The sequence below is a fragment of the Phoxinus phoxinus genome (assembly GCF_949152265.1).
Source record: "Phoxinus phoxinus genome assembly, chromosome: 6".
NCBI classification, from domain to species: Eukaryota; Metazoa; Chordata; class Actinopteri; order Cypriniformes; family Leuciscidae; genus Phoxinus; species Phoxinus phoxinus.
The window spans coordinates 32931879-32944017 of record NC_136881.1 but is presented as its reverse complement, the minus strand read 5'-3'; the positions used below and the strand labels follow the sequence as shown (position 1 = coordinate 32944017).

Genomic DNA, 12139 nt, shown 5'->3' with positions numbered 1-12139 from the left:
TCTTCTGTTGAACACAAAAGAAGATATTTTGAAGAATGTCACAAACCAAACAGTTGATATGGACCCCATTGACTTCCATAGTATTTATTTTCCTCCATACTATGGAAGTCAATGGGGTCCATCAACTGTTTGGCTAACCATATTTTTCAAAATAATTATTTTGTGTTCAGCAGAAGAAATAAACTGGTTTGGAACAACTTGAGGATGAGTAAATGATGACGCAATTTTCATTTCATTATCCCTTTAAAAGCAATATCACATGAATGCTGTCACACAGTGCAAATGTGATATTGATTTTATACAACAGTCCAATTAATAAGAAGTTAATATTGTGTTATATTTTAGACACAATATTGACTGTTTTTGTTCAATTTTGTCTACGAAAATATTACCTATAAAGCCACTATTGTGCAAAACTGTTGTGTGTCTCCGAGCAACAGACAGGAGTGTTTCGTTTCTGAATGACTTCGCGTTTTTAGCAAATCAATGGGGTGAAGTATTGATTCAGTGGCCCATTCATAAGTGGAGCCATTTACTTAATTCCTGAATGAATCGACCTGTTGAACAAATTGAATTAATGAAATACTCAACGACTTACTCGTTAAGACATTTACCGCCACCTACTGGCAGTTTTGGTTTCTTATTGAGAGTATAATTTTATTAACAAAATAATTTCATATTTCCAGAATATTTATAAAATACACATTTAAAACCTATTAATCCCATATCATTATTTATGCAATTTTAATTGAAGTGTAAATGCAATCAGGCCACCTCTGAGCTGCTACGGACTGTAAATATATCTAAATACTAATTCAGATGCAGCTTATGAAAAAAAAACAAAAAAAACATGGCCGTTGTAGCCTAAATGTTGAATCAAATAAAAATACATTCTTTCTAAAGTAAGTAAAGTGCAAAAATTATTTTTATAATGTCTTTTTGATGCTTTTCTCATTTAACACATTAATGACTTTAAATTATCTTTTGGGGGTAATTTCTCAGCCAAAACTGACGTGTGATCATTTTGTGATTAATAAGATTGATTAATCGGCACATCATGTAGTTAATTAGAATAAAAATTTGAATGACTTGATAAATAGTTTTTATTTCCATTTGAAAACGTGTTTTTACGTTTGATGTGACATAGTATGGTAATATACTAGTAATAGAGTATTCGTTTCTTGATTGTATAAATGCTGTTCCTCATGCTTTTAACCCAGAAACTGTGTAAAAATCTAATGAAACAGTAACATGGATGTACACTGGACTTAAAGCCACCTGAACACAAAGAGAGAACTTTCAGAAGTCTGCTACTCATCATTGGTGTGTATCCGGCGATATCCCAGCTGTCAATCAGCATTTTTTAGACGGTTCTATAACATGCATTTTGAAAAAAACATTCCTGGAGCTGACATTGAGCCTTGAGCTCCTTAGGAGAAAATGTGTGGGAGGTGTGTGTGTTTTATTTAATTTATTTATGTTTAGTATTATTAGTATTATTGCAAGAGATGGTGGTTTCATGTATGTTCGCAATGTGTCTCTAAAATGCCCTTTTCAGTAGGCTGTGAATAGGTGTTACTATGGACTTTAAGACCACAAAATCTATATAACTGTGTCTGTATATAGAAGTCTCTGTTTGTGTGTGTGTGTGTGTGTGTGTGTGTGTGTGGAGGAAGGTTCATTTGAATAGTTGCTATGGAAACCAAGTGCTGTTAAAATGAGAGGCAGAGCCAAATAGAGCATCTTAGTCTCTCCTCCCTCTCTTGTTCACTCAGCTGCTGTTCTCCTAGTCTTCTATCTCCCTATCTTCCGATCTGTGTGCTTCACTTTGCTTACTTCCTCTTAATGAGCTGATTATTAGAACGTTTTCTCTTTTCGTCACTACTCTCGGTCTTCCTCTGCTTCATTCGTTTAGTCTTCTAATTTTCTCTTTTCCGTTTTTTTCAATTTCTTTTTGCAGCTCATCTTCATACTTTTCCATTTCTCCTCAACTCTCTCTCTCTCTCTCTCTCTCTCTCTCTCTCTCTCTCTCTCTCTCTCTCTCTCTCTCTGTCTCTCTCTCTCTCTTTCTTTCTTTCTTTCTTTCTTTCTCTTTCTTCCTCCCACACTTTGTGTCCTCCTCCGTCTCTTCTCTCGTCTGCAGCATAGAGAGCTAATTCACAATTAGCATGTGTACCTGCAATTAGCACTGACAAACCTCCAATAATTAGCCTTGTAAAAGCAGTCTTCCTTTTTCAAGCGTGTTTGCTTTCTTTCCGAGCAATGCCTCCCTTATGTTGTCCTTTCATCCTTTTGTCCTCCTCTTCACCCACCATGTTTTTCTTTACCTGTTCTTTAAAGACCCTTGAAATGAGTTTTGTGGCTGTTAGCTGGCATGTCGTTTAGTCTGTTACCCTCCAAAAATAGGATGCTACTGGTTAAATATCTACTCTAATATAAGGAAATACATGTTTTTATTGTCGCTTGCAAAATAAAAATATGCTTTTTGCACGCAAAATGGAAGTCTCTCCTCACCAAGACCGCATTTATTAATCAAATATGCATATTGTGAAATATTATAAAAATTTTAAATAAGAGTTTTCTTTTTGAATATATTTCAAAATGTAATTTAATCCTGTGATGCAAAGCTGAATTTTTTAGCATAATTACTCCAGTCTTCAGTGACACTTGATCCTTCAGAAATCATTATTACAGTATATGCTGCTCAAGAAACATTTCTTATTATTGTCAATGTTCAAAATCTTTGTTTTGTGTAATAGTTTTTTTTGGAAACCATGATGATTTTTTTTCAGGATTTAACATGTATTTGAAATAGAAATGTTTTGCAACATTATAAATGTCTTTACTGTTACTTTTGATCAATGCATACTTGCTGTATAAAAGTATTAGTTTTCCTGACCTCAAATTTTGGAACGGTAGTGTATGTCTGCGCAAATTCCCGTTTCAATGGAAAATGTCAAGAAATGAAACTGCACTAATCAAACAATTTTGTGTTTTTTAGTATGTTTCAGAAATTCCATCATTAAAGGTGCAGTAAGCGATTTATGAGGAACAATGTTGATATTTGAAATCAACCCAAACAAACACAACCCTCCCTTCATTGCTCCTCCCCCAAAATGCACAAACACTCAATGGAAGTGTGGATGAGAGCTTTATCATAGCTGAAGCAAAGCAAAATAATGCTTCGCGAAAAATAAAAAAAACAAAGATGGCGAACAAACGACAAGGAACGACAAAAAATAAACATACAGTACACAAGAATACAATCAAGAGTTCGTTGTTAGACGTCAGCAGCACAGAAGCTCCTCTTTTGTAATGTCTCTCAGCCATTTCTCTTTCTACAGTCGTTCTTAAAATCTCCGTCTTGCTCACTCGCTATCCTCTCCCATCATGAGTGTATACACCCCTGCTGCTGATTGGCTACAAGTGTTGTGCTGGTCGATCCGATCCACTTTCAAAAATCGCTTACTGCACCTTTAACAAACAGACAGAAACGTATTCCCTAATAATGACTAACTTGTTTCACACCTCTGCTAATGAAAAGGGCTCTAAATAACAATAAGTGTTCCTGAAAAACATCACAGAAAGATAACTGGCCAATGTCACTTACTATGTGTGTGTGTTTGTTTGTGTGCGAGAGAATATGCTGTTTGCTGATAAATCATCTTGTATCTTATTCATCTGATTGCATTTGGTATTCATTGTGCACACATTACTCTCCCTATTTATCTCTCTCTCTCTCTCTGTACACACACACACAGTTACTTTTCTCTCTCACTGTGTTTCACAATCTAGGTTATTTGAACTCTTTGAGCTCTTTTTTGAAGTGCATGAATGTGTAGGCCAGGCTTTGTCTACACTGTAGGGTCCAAATGTCCCCATAAGGGACAGAAAATAGCATTAGTTAGCTCAGGATAAAAACAACTGATGTCAGTGGCAAATCCCCAGTATAAAAAGCGTAAAGTGATAATTTGGGGACACAATTGTCCTCAGATTAGACAAAACCTCCATTTGGGATGTTATTAAAGGTAAAATTAAAAACTATAAAACTGTATTTTTAGTAAATTAGCTAAATCCATCCTGACCTCTCTTAAAAGAAATAATTATAGGCTTACCGTAGTGATTAGGGGCAAGATGGTTTAATGATGTACTCGCTCATCATTTAAGTTGTTAATTTTGAAGGAAAAAGTTAGCTCTAATTGTAAAAACATTAGAAGCACTTTTGCATGTCCTTAGATAAACGTAAGTGTGTTTACTGCTGCAAATGACCTCATTTCTAAAGACTGTTTCTGTGATTTCTGTCCAACATGCGTCAATAATGAAGAGGACAGACCCTTGAAATGAGGACACATGCTCTTTTTAAAACGACAGCTTTCCTTGTGTACTGCGACTCAACTTTCACCAGCCAGAGTCAAGTTCAGATCATGTAGATTTGATGCGAATTCATCTCCCAAACTAAAGTTGTCTCCCTCTCTCCTCTTTTCTCTGTCTGCAGGGACTGTATCTTCACTCCTCCGCCATGCTTGTCAGCCTCCACCTCTCCTCTTCCCCTTTCTCCGACCGTCGCGTCCTGTCTTTCGTCTCCCTCGCTTCCTCTTCCAAACCGACCATATCCCTCTCGCTGCTTCTCCTCTCTCTCTTCTTCTTCCCCACCTGCGAGTCTCGCCGTGGAGGCGGGATCGGGACGCCCGGCGGCGAGCGAGGCCAATCGATCATCAGCCCTCCTCATTATCCTCCACCAGGAGTCAATCCAGTGGGTCCTCCCTTGCCACCAAAGTTTACTCAAGGCCTTAGCATTGCGGTGATCCTTGTGGGAAACTCCAGCGAGGTGTCTCTCTCTGAAGGTCTGGAGAAAGAGGACTTCCTACACGTGCCTCTCTCTCCTAAAGTCGAGCTGGTCACAATGAACGAAACCGACCCCAAGAGTATCATAAACCGCATCTGTGCTCTAATGTCACGGAACTGGCTCCAGGGCGTGGTGTTTGGGGACGATACCGATCAGGAGGCCATCGCCCAGATATTGGACTTCATCTCGGCTCAGACGCACATCCCCATCCTGGGCATCCGCGGAGGCTCTTCCATGATCATGGCCGCCAAGGTATGAAAGACATAACTGCTACCTACACATTTTTGGGGCATTTTAGGTGCAAAGATTGTTCAGATGAGGATGCATTTTGCTGCCTGTATAAGAAACTTAATTTTCGACAGATTCTCGAACACATCACAAGCATTTTTAGTGGATAAAGCAATCCCAGAATGCATTGTGATCAAGGAAGTCAAGCTTGTTCCCAGATGGTTTGCATAATCGAAAGATTTGCTGATTATAAATCATAATGTCATTTTTTTTATTTCTTAATATTAGTACATTTACTTTACACTTTTAAAGGTTCCATTAGTTAACTACATTAGTTAACATGAGCTAACTATGAACTATACTTCTACAGCATTTATTAATCTTAGTTAATGTAAATCTCAACATTTACTAATATTTAAAATCAGAGATGATATCTGTTAACATCATGTACGCACGGTGATCCAACAAATTTGAACATTGAACAAACAATGAACAATTAACTAACATTAACAAAGATGAATAAATGCTATAAATCCTTGTTTAAAATAATGAATAAAACTTGAATAAAACCTATAATCTTGTTTGCTAATATGTTTGTATTTGGGAATTTGATCAATCTTTTCAATATATTTGAATGATATATACACGTATATATGTCAGTATGTATGTATGTATATTAAAATATATTGAAAAGTGCAGATAAAAAGTTAATGTACGTTTTTTTTTACTTATCTACCTTGTTATGCAAAACATTTTTGTACAGCTAAAATAACTGGAGGCAGATACTCAAACATTCAAGTTACAAATACAGGTATGACAAGATAAACCACTCTTTGAAATATGAATGGGGTGACGATACCATTGTTGTTGTTTAGTGCTGATTTGAAAAATGTAATTGAAATATATTTTTAACATACAGTTTTGAATTTAAGTCTTTCTCCATTCATGTAGATAGGGCCTATATTTGTCTTTTAAGTCAGCATGAAATGGAAGTTTTGATCTTTTTTTTATACGACGCTAAATAACATTTGCCCAAAACGTTTTGAGCTTGTCCACTTTCGACCACTTCTAGAGATAGTCAAAAACACATTAGACTAGATTGCTTTCGTAGTGTAGACGCTCATGTGGTCGAATGCATTCGAACAGCCACAAAAGCCTTCTCTCTGACCTAATGCGTGAACACTAAGGGAAGCACGCTAGCCAGAGGATTTAAACTTTGTCGGCTGAAGACCCAAGTTTAGTTTGAAGACAAAAAACGTACCAAGCACAATGTTCTCTCACCATTCCTGATTTCTAACACACACTCACAGCGTTCGGCTGGTCTTGTGGCTGTCAGAGCAGAAATGAAAGCTGATGCTCTCCTTATGTTTTTCCGTCGTCTCCGGGTGTGTTCGTGTAAATTTTTCCCTGAAACCTTTTACTTTGACATTTGTCTAACATATTTTAAATGTTACTTCTTGTTCAGAGAACATTTAAAAGTAATGTTCCCTTAACGTTAGCATAACCAAGAAAAAAAAAAGTCTTGAAGTTTTAAAATTTAATTCAGAAATTAAGTTTTTAGCAAAACGTTCCTAGAATATATTTGTCTTAGCCGGGGAGCTGCAAGTGGGAAGGGAAGTTATCTTGATTTAAAGATTTCGATTAATTAAAATGATCCTCAAATATTCCTAAGAAAAACCAAGAATGGCCAAATTTGATTTCATGGTGACTTTAACCATAATGTTTAGATAACTAACCTTAAAGACACATTGCGTGCTTCACATAAAGCTTACACTGGTTACAGATGAGTGGCAGTAAGTTGTGTATGCAGATCATTCCAGGGAGCGTTTGATTAGGATGCTTGGAGAGTGTAGACAGTAGACTCACTCGGGTTTGGATCAGAGCCACACTGTCTCTTCTTTTCCCCCCTCAATATCTTTGATTCCTCTCATGCATGTTTATACACATACATCCACATGTTCCTCTCTTTCTCTTTCTCTTTCTTTTCCGCCAAGGTCAGAGTTGTGTAGCAGACTTCTGCCTGCTGTTAAGTCAGTGGAGGTCTGAAGTGCTGGAAAGAGATGTGACAGGACGCATAGTGCTGTGTACTGTCAGTGCTGTCGTGAAGTACCTGCAACGTGCTTCATTAAGATGACTGTTCCAAAGAGGCAGAAAAAGGAAGAGAAAATTAGACGAAAATAAAAGCTATGTAGATTTGTTTTTCAAAAAACAATGGTTTTTTTTTCTTCTCTCTGGCCAATAAGAAAGAAGGTAATAAAAAAAAGATGAGACGGAGGGTGGGAGAAAAGTGCAGAAAGAGAAGGAAATGTCAGAGGGACTTTTTGTAAATGCCACACAGTAAAAAACAGGGAGTCAAGTACATTTATTTTGTCATCTTGGAAAAAAGGAGAAACAGATGGGGACGATAACTGCAGACACTCACAGATAGTGTTAAATACACCGTGCAGACAAATATTACCTAGACTTTAACACAACATTCGCAAGCTTTTTGCAGCTGCGTGCATAATCACGGCCGTCCCAAGGAGGCTTATTTTTAAACAGTTTTCGGAAACTCAGTACACCCAGTGTTCTCGGGGTGTTCGAGGGGGCAGCCATTATTGCTGATACCTGGTGGTAAATTAGTGACCCCCGTCCTGAACAACCTCAGCTTTAATGGAACAGGCTCCATTATCTTTCTCAAGAGAGACACTATTTATCCAAACACAGACTGCAGTTTATTTCCAAGAAGAAGTTCACTGAACATGCAGCTCAGATCAGTTTTCCTGATTGGTGCTTCTTTGATGTTTATGGCTGCAGATGGTTGAAGTGACACAGAGAATCATGCTTGATATGAACTGAAAATTGAAATGTGAACGGTGGACGTGATACTTTTTCCCTGGATGAATTTTAGGCTTGACTGAGAACATTAAATATATTGTCATGCTGGAGACTAAAAATATAAACAAATAAATGATTCACAATTAAACATATATCAGTATGAAGAAAATTCTTAGAAATTACTTTGTTGTGGCAGATGAAAGCACTGAATAATAGGCAAAAGTGTCTTTAGAGGTTTTTAATTTCATATCATTGAATATACTTATCACAGGTCTACTGTCCATTGTTGTTATTATTAACTAAAATTAAAATGTACAAAAATATATTTTTTAAATGTTTTAAATGAAATAAAGCTGAAACAAATTATAAATGCTGGATAAAAAACTTAAGCTTATTTAAAAAAAAAAGTGCTGTCAAGTAGATCAATCATGATTAAATGACTCTAAAATAAAAGTTTGTTTTTATATAATATATGTGTGTATATATATATTATTGTATATATACATACATATATATATATATATATATATATATATATAGCCTATATATTGCCTGTGTGTGTGTGTGTGTGGGTGGGGGGGGGGGCGCATGTATGTGTGTATATACATATACACACACACATATATATATAATATGTAAATATAATAATATATACATATTATACTTTTATGTTGGAATCGATTAATATTTCAATACTAAAATAATATTTGCATTGGAAACCAACTAAAAATAAGTCGAAGTACTAAAATTACAAAAAATATTAGAGCATCTTCCGTATATACAGTTACTTACAGTTACTGCACTGATTGGTGTACCTTTTCCATCCTAAATGCACCTTAAAATATATTATATATATATGTATATTTATTGTATTAGGCCTACTGTTTGCACTTTTGGTTAGATGCATTTGTATTGTTTTGTACTGGACTCTATGCAGTGACCAGTAGTTGCAGTTGAATCTAATCAAAAAAAAAAAAAAAAGAAAGAAATTGAAACTTAATATATAAAATATATATATAAATATATAATATATATAAAATAAAAATAAAAACTAATGAAAATGACAAAAGCATATAACAAAATGACAAAATTAAACAAACTGAACTAAATTAAACTTAAATAGAAAAATGTATATATATGTTGACTAAACAGCCGTTCGCACAGGACGTGTTCTTGTATTTTGATTATGACTTTTAATTTTTTTAATTTAATTGTCGGTTTTGGTATGAATTGTGATTATGATCCATTGGAATAAATCAACCAGAGACTGATTCAGAATGAACTGCCAAATGATTGATTTCCCTAATGGCATGATCATGGGTCATTGGTGCTAAAGTAGACATGACTTGCAAAATACAATAACTTACTTTTTTAATTGTGCGGTTTTAATGTCTCCCATTAATTTTAGATGTACATAGATCCGTTTTAAACGCATTGGGAATGTTCAACTCGTCTGTCAGCAATCTCTTTGTTCTAGATCTATTTTTTGCCATATCTGCAGGGTGTTACAAGGAGAGGAGCTCTTTTTAGTGTTGGTGAAGGATTGTTAAAACATGCCACATCCTCTCGTAAGCCACTGAGGAGCTCGATAAGGGGCTAATTGAATTAGCGGAAACATTTTACCAAGCTTGATGCCTTTCCATCCAACCACACATACATAATCGCACTGTTATCTTTCTTTTATGACTCTTCTTCGTTCCCAAGAGCAGTGGAGTTGATGGAGATTTATAGATTTGTATTATATACAGGCAGAAATGGGAAAACAAAACAAAAAAGTCTTCTAGTATACGTACATAAGCCATTATAAGCATTATTAAGACTTGTTTCTAATTATGTGACTTTACCCCGTGACGTTGGACTCCGTCCACTATACTAACTCTAGGCAAGCATTGTGCTGGCTTATCTGTTCCGTGCGCGAGTGTTAATGGGGAGTCATAGGAGCGCTGGGATACTTAACGAGCGCAGTCGCACTGCTAATTTCATGCTTAATGGGAACACATGCAAAACCAGCCTCTCTCACTGGCACATGGAAGCATTAGATGTGCATGTTGAGTATAGCAGGGACAGTTTAGATGCACCTGCTTGGCCGGTTCATCCAACACATTACACACACACACACACACACACACACACACACACACACACACGCACACGCACACGCACACACACACACACACACACACACACACACACACACACACACACACACACACACACACACACACACACAGAGAGAGAGCAGTGCATTCTCTTCTGCATTTGCATTTTCAGTCATTTGTGTCTGCTATGTTTTAGTATGCCACATCTGTCCATTTCTTTTTTCCAAATGTTTTATTTAATCAGTTGAAACTGTTGTGAATCCGCGTGAGTTCATTTTTTGCATTTGTGGTCACTTTAGAGTCTGTCATTCTGCAACACTGATTCACAACACCGCAGGCTTCAGAATTTTACACTGAAAAACTAGGAAACAATCTAACCTAATAAATGAAATTTAATCCAAATGGGAATATAAAAAAGATTTACTATAAAATCTAACTTTTTTCTGACTAAACTATTTATCTTTACATTTATTTTTAAAAGAAGAAACATTATGACATAAAATCAATCAGAATTATATTTTAGATTCTACAATATTTCTCAGTCACTAATCAAATAAGCGAACTTATGACATTGGCATGTGAATTCCTCTTGAGTGCTGCATGGGGGCAAACCAAATACTGGGGGCCCGTTCACACCAAGAATGATATCTATAAAGTTAACTATAACAATAAGTATTAGCGTCCACCCCAGCGGACGACTTCTTTCTGTGTATCTGCGCTGCAGTTTTGTCGTCTGCCGCTTTAAATGCTCAAGCTCTTTAAAGCAGGATGGATTCTGATTGGCTGTCATTTTATTTATCGTTCATCAGCTGGAAAAAAATCCTGCTGAAAGTGATTCAAATGATATCGTTCCTCTCTGTCGATTGTATTGTTGTAGTTGTGGTGTGGACTACTATCTTGTGGTGTAAAATGGGAATATTTTCACTGGTGGCCTCACTAATGGATGGTGTTTTGAAAGCTGATGCTATCAATGTCAGGCTGATACTATCAGTGCCTTGTTTCAAATGATCCTCAAGTCCACCTCTCCAAAAATCTAGACACTGCTGAAAAAAAGAAGTGTTTTTGATTGAAAGCCTGTTGCTGTCAGCATCGCAGGGGAAGCCATGCAACACTTTTGCATTTGCAGACTGCAAGCGAACACTTGTGTTGTGACCCATGTTTCAGTGCTGTTTCTCGCTGGTGTCACACGATCTCATGAATACAGTAGTTATGATCACACACTGCTAATGTAGAAAAGCACTAGTGCACGTCTACATCACATCCGACAGGGTTTAACTACGACTCACGGTTTAAACCTAGAATAAAACATAATTGAATTCCACTCTAACATTATAAATAAAAACATTATAGATAAATATTTTTTTTTATATAAATGTTTTATTTTTCATATTTATACTATACTATTCAAAAGTAAGATTTTTTAATTTGCAAGAAGTCTCTTATTCTCACCAAGGCTGCATTTATTTGGTGAAAATACAGTAAAACAGTAATATTGTTAAACATTATTAAAATGTTAAATGACTGTTTACTATTCCTAATTTTCAGCATCATTACTCCAGTCACATGGTGCTTCAGAAATCATTCTAACACGCTGATTTGATGCTCAAGAAACATTTCTTAATGTTATACATTCTGAAAACATTTTGTGCATTTTTTTTTTCAGGATTATTTGTAGAATAGAAAATTCAAAAGAATAGTATTTATGTAAAATATATATAGTCTTTTTTTACTGTCACTTTTGATATATTTAATGCAGCCTTTTGAATGGTAGTGTATATAATAACTTTGTATAGCAAATTAAAATTATATTATTGTTATGGTAATTTAAGTGAAAGGGTGAATTGAAAAATGACCATGAATTTCAATTTTCGACCATGAGTCTCTATGTTTTAATGACAGCAGCACTCAAGCTGAATTTATTCTGCAGTTTTGAGCAAAACCTGATGATCATGTTTTTCAGCGTGATTTAATATCGACCCAAAGAACGTCTGACCATTCAGATTCTCAGCTGTTCTCTATTGTGCGTCTTAATGTTCCATTGGTTTACAAAAACATAAACCTTTTCATTTATTTCAAGGTTTAAATTGGTTTTTGAATCCCAGTTTTTCAACGTTGCCTCAGACGTGGAGCCCCACAAATGTCAAGCCCC

General features: G+C 35.8%; 1 protein-coding gene across 4 annotated transcripts in view; it reads left to right on the top strand.

Annotated features, from left to right (window-relative positions):
* grin2bb (glutamate receptor, ionotropic, N-methyl D-aspartate 2B-b) overlaps positions 1–12139 on the top strand; it is a 112026-nt gene that overhangs the window by 31333 nt on the left and 68554 nt on the right. For all 4 annotated transcript variants that reach the window (XM_079615883.1, XM_079615882.1, XM_079615885.1 and 1 more), the window contains one exon: positions 4496–5098. In XM_079615883.1, the coding sequence (XP_079472009.1) occupies positions 4496–5098 (603 nt within the window). The remainder of the gene's footprint in view (positions 1–4495; positions 5099–12139) is intronic.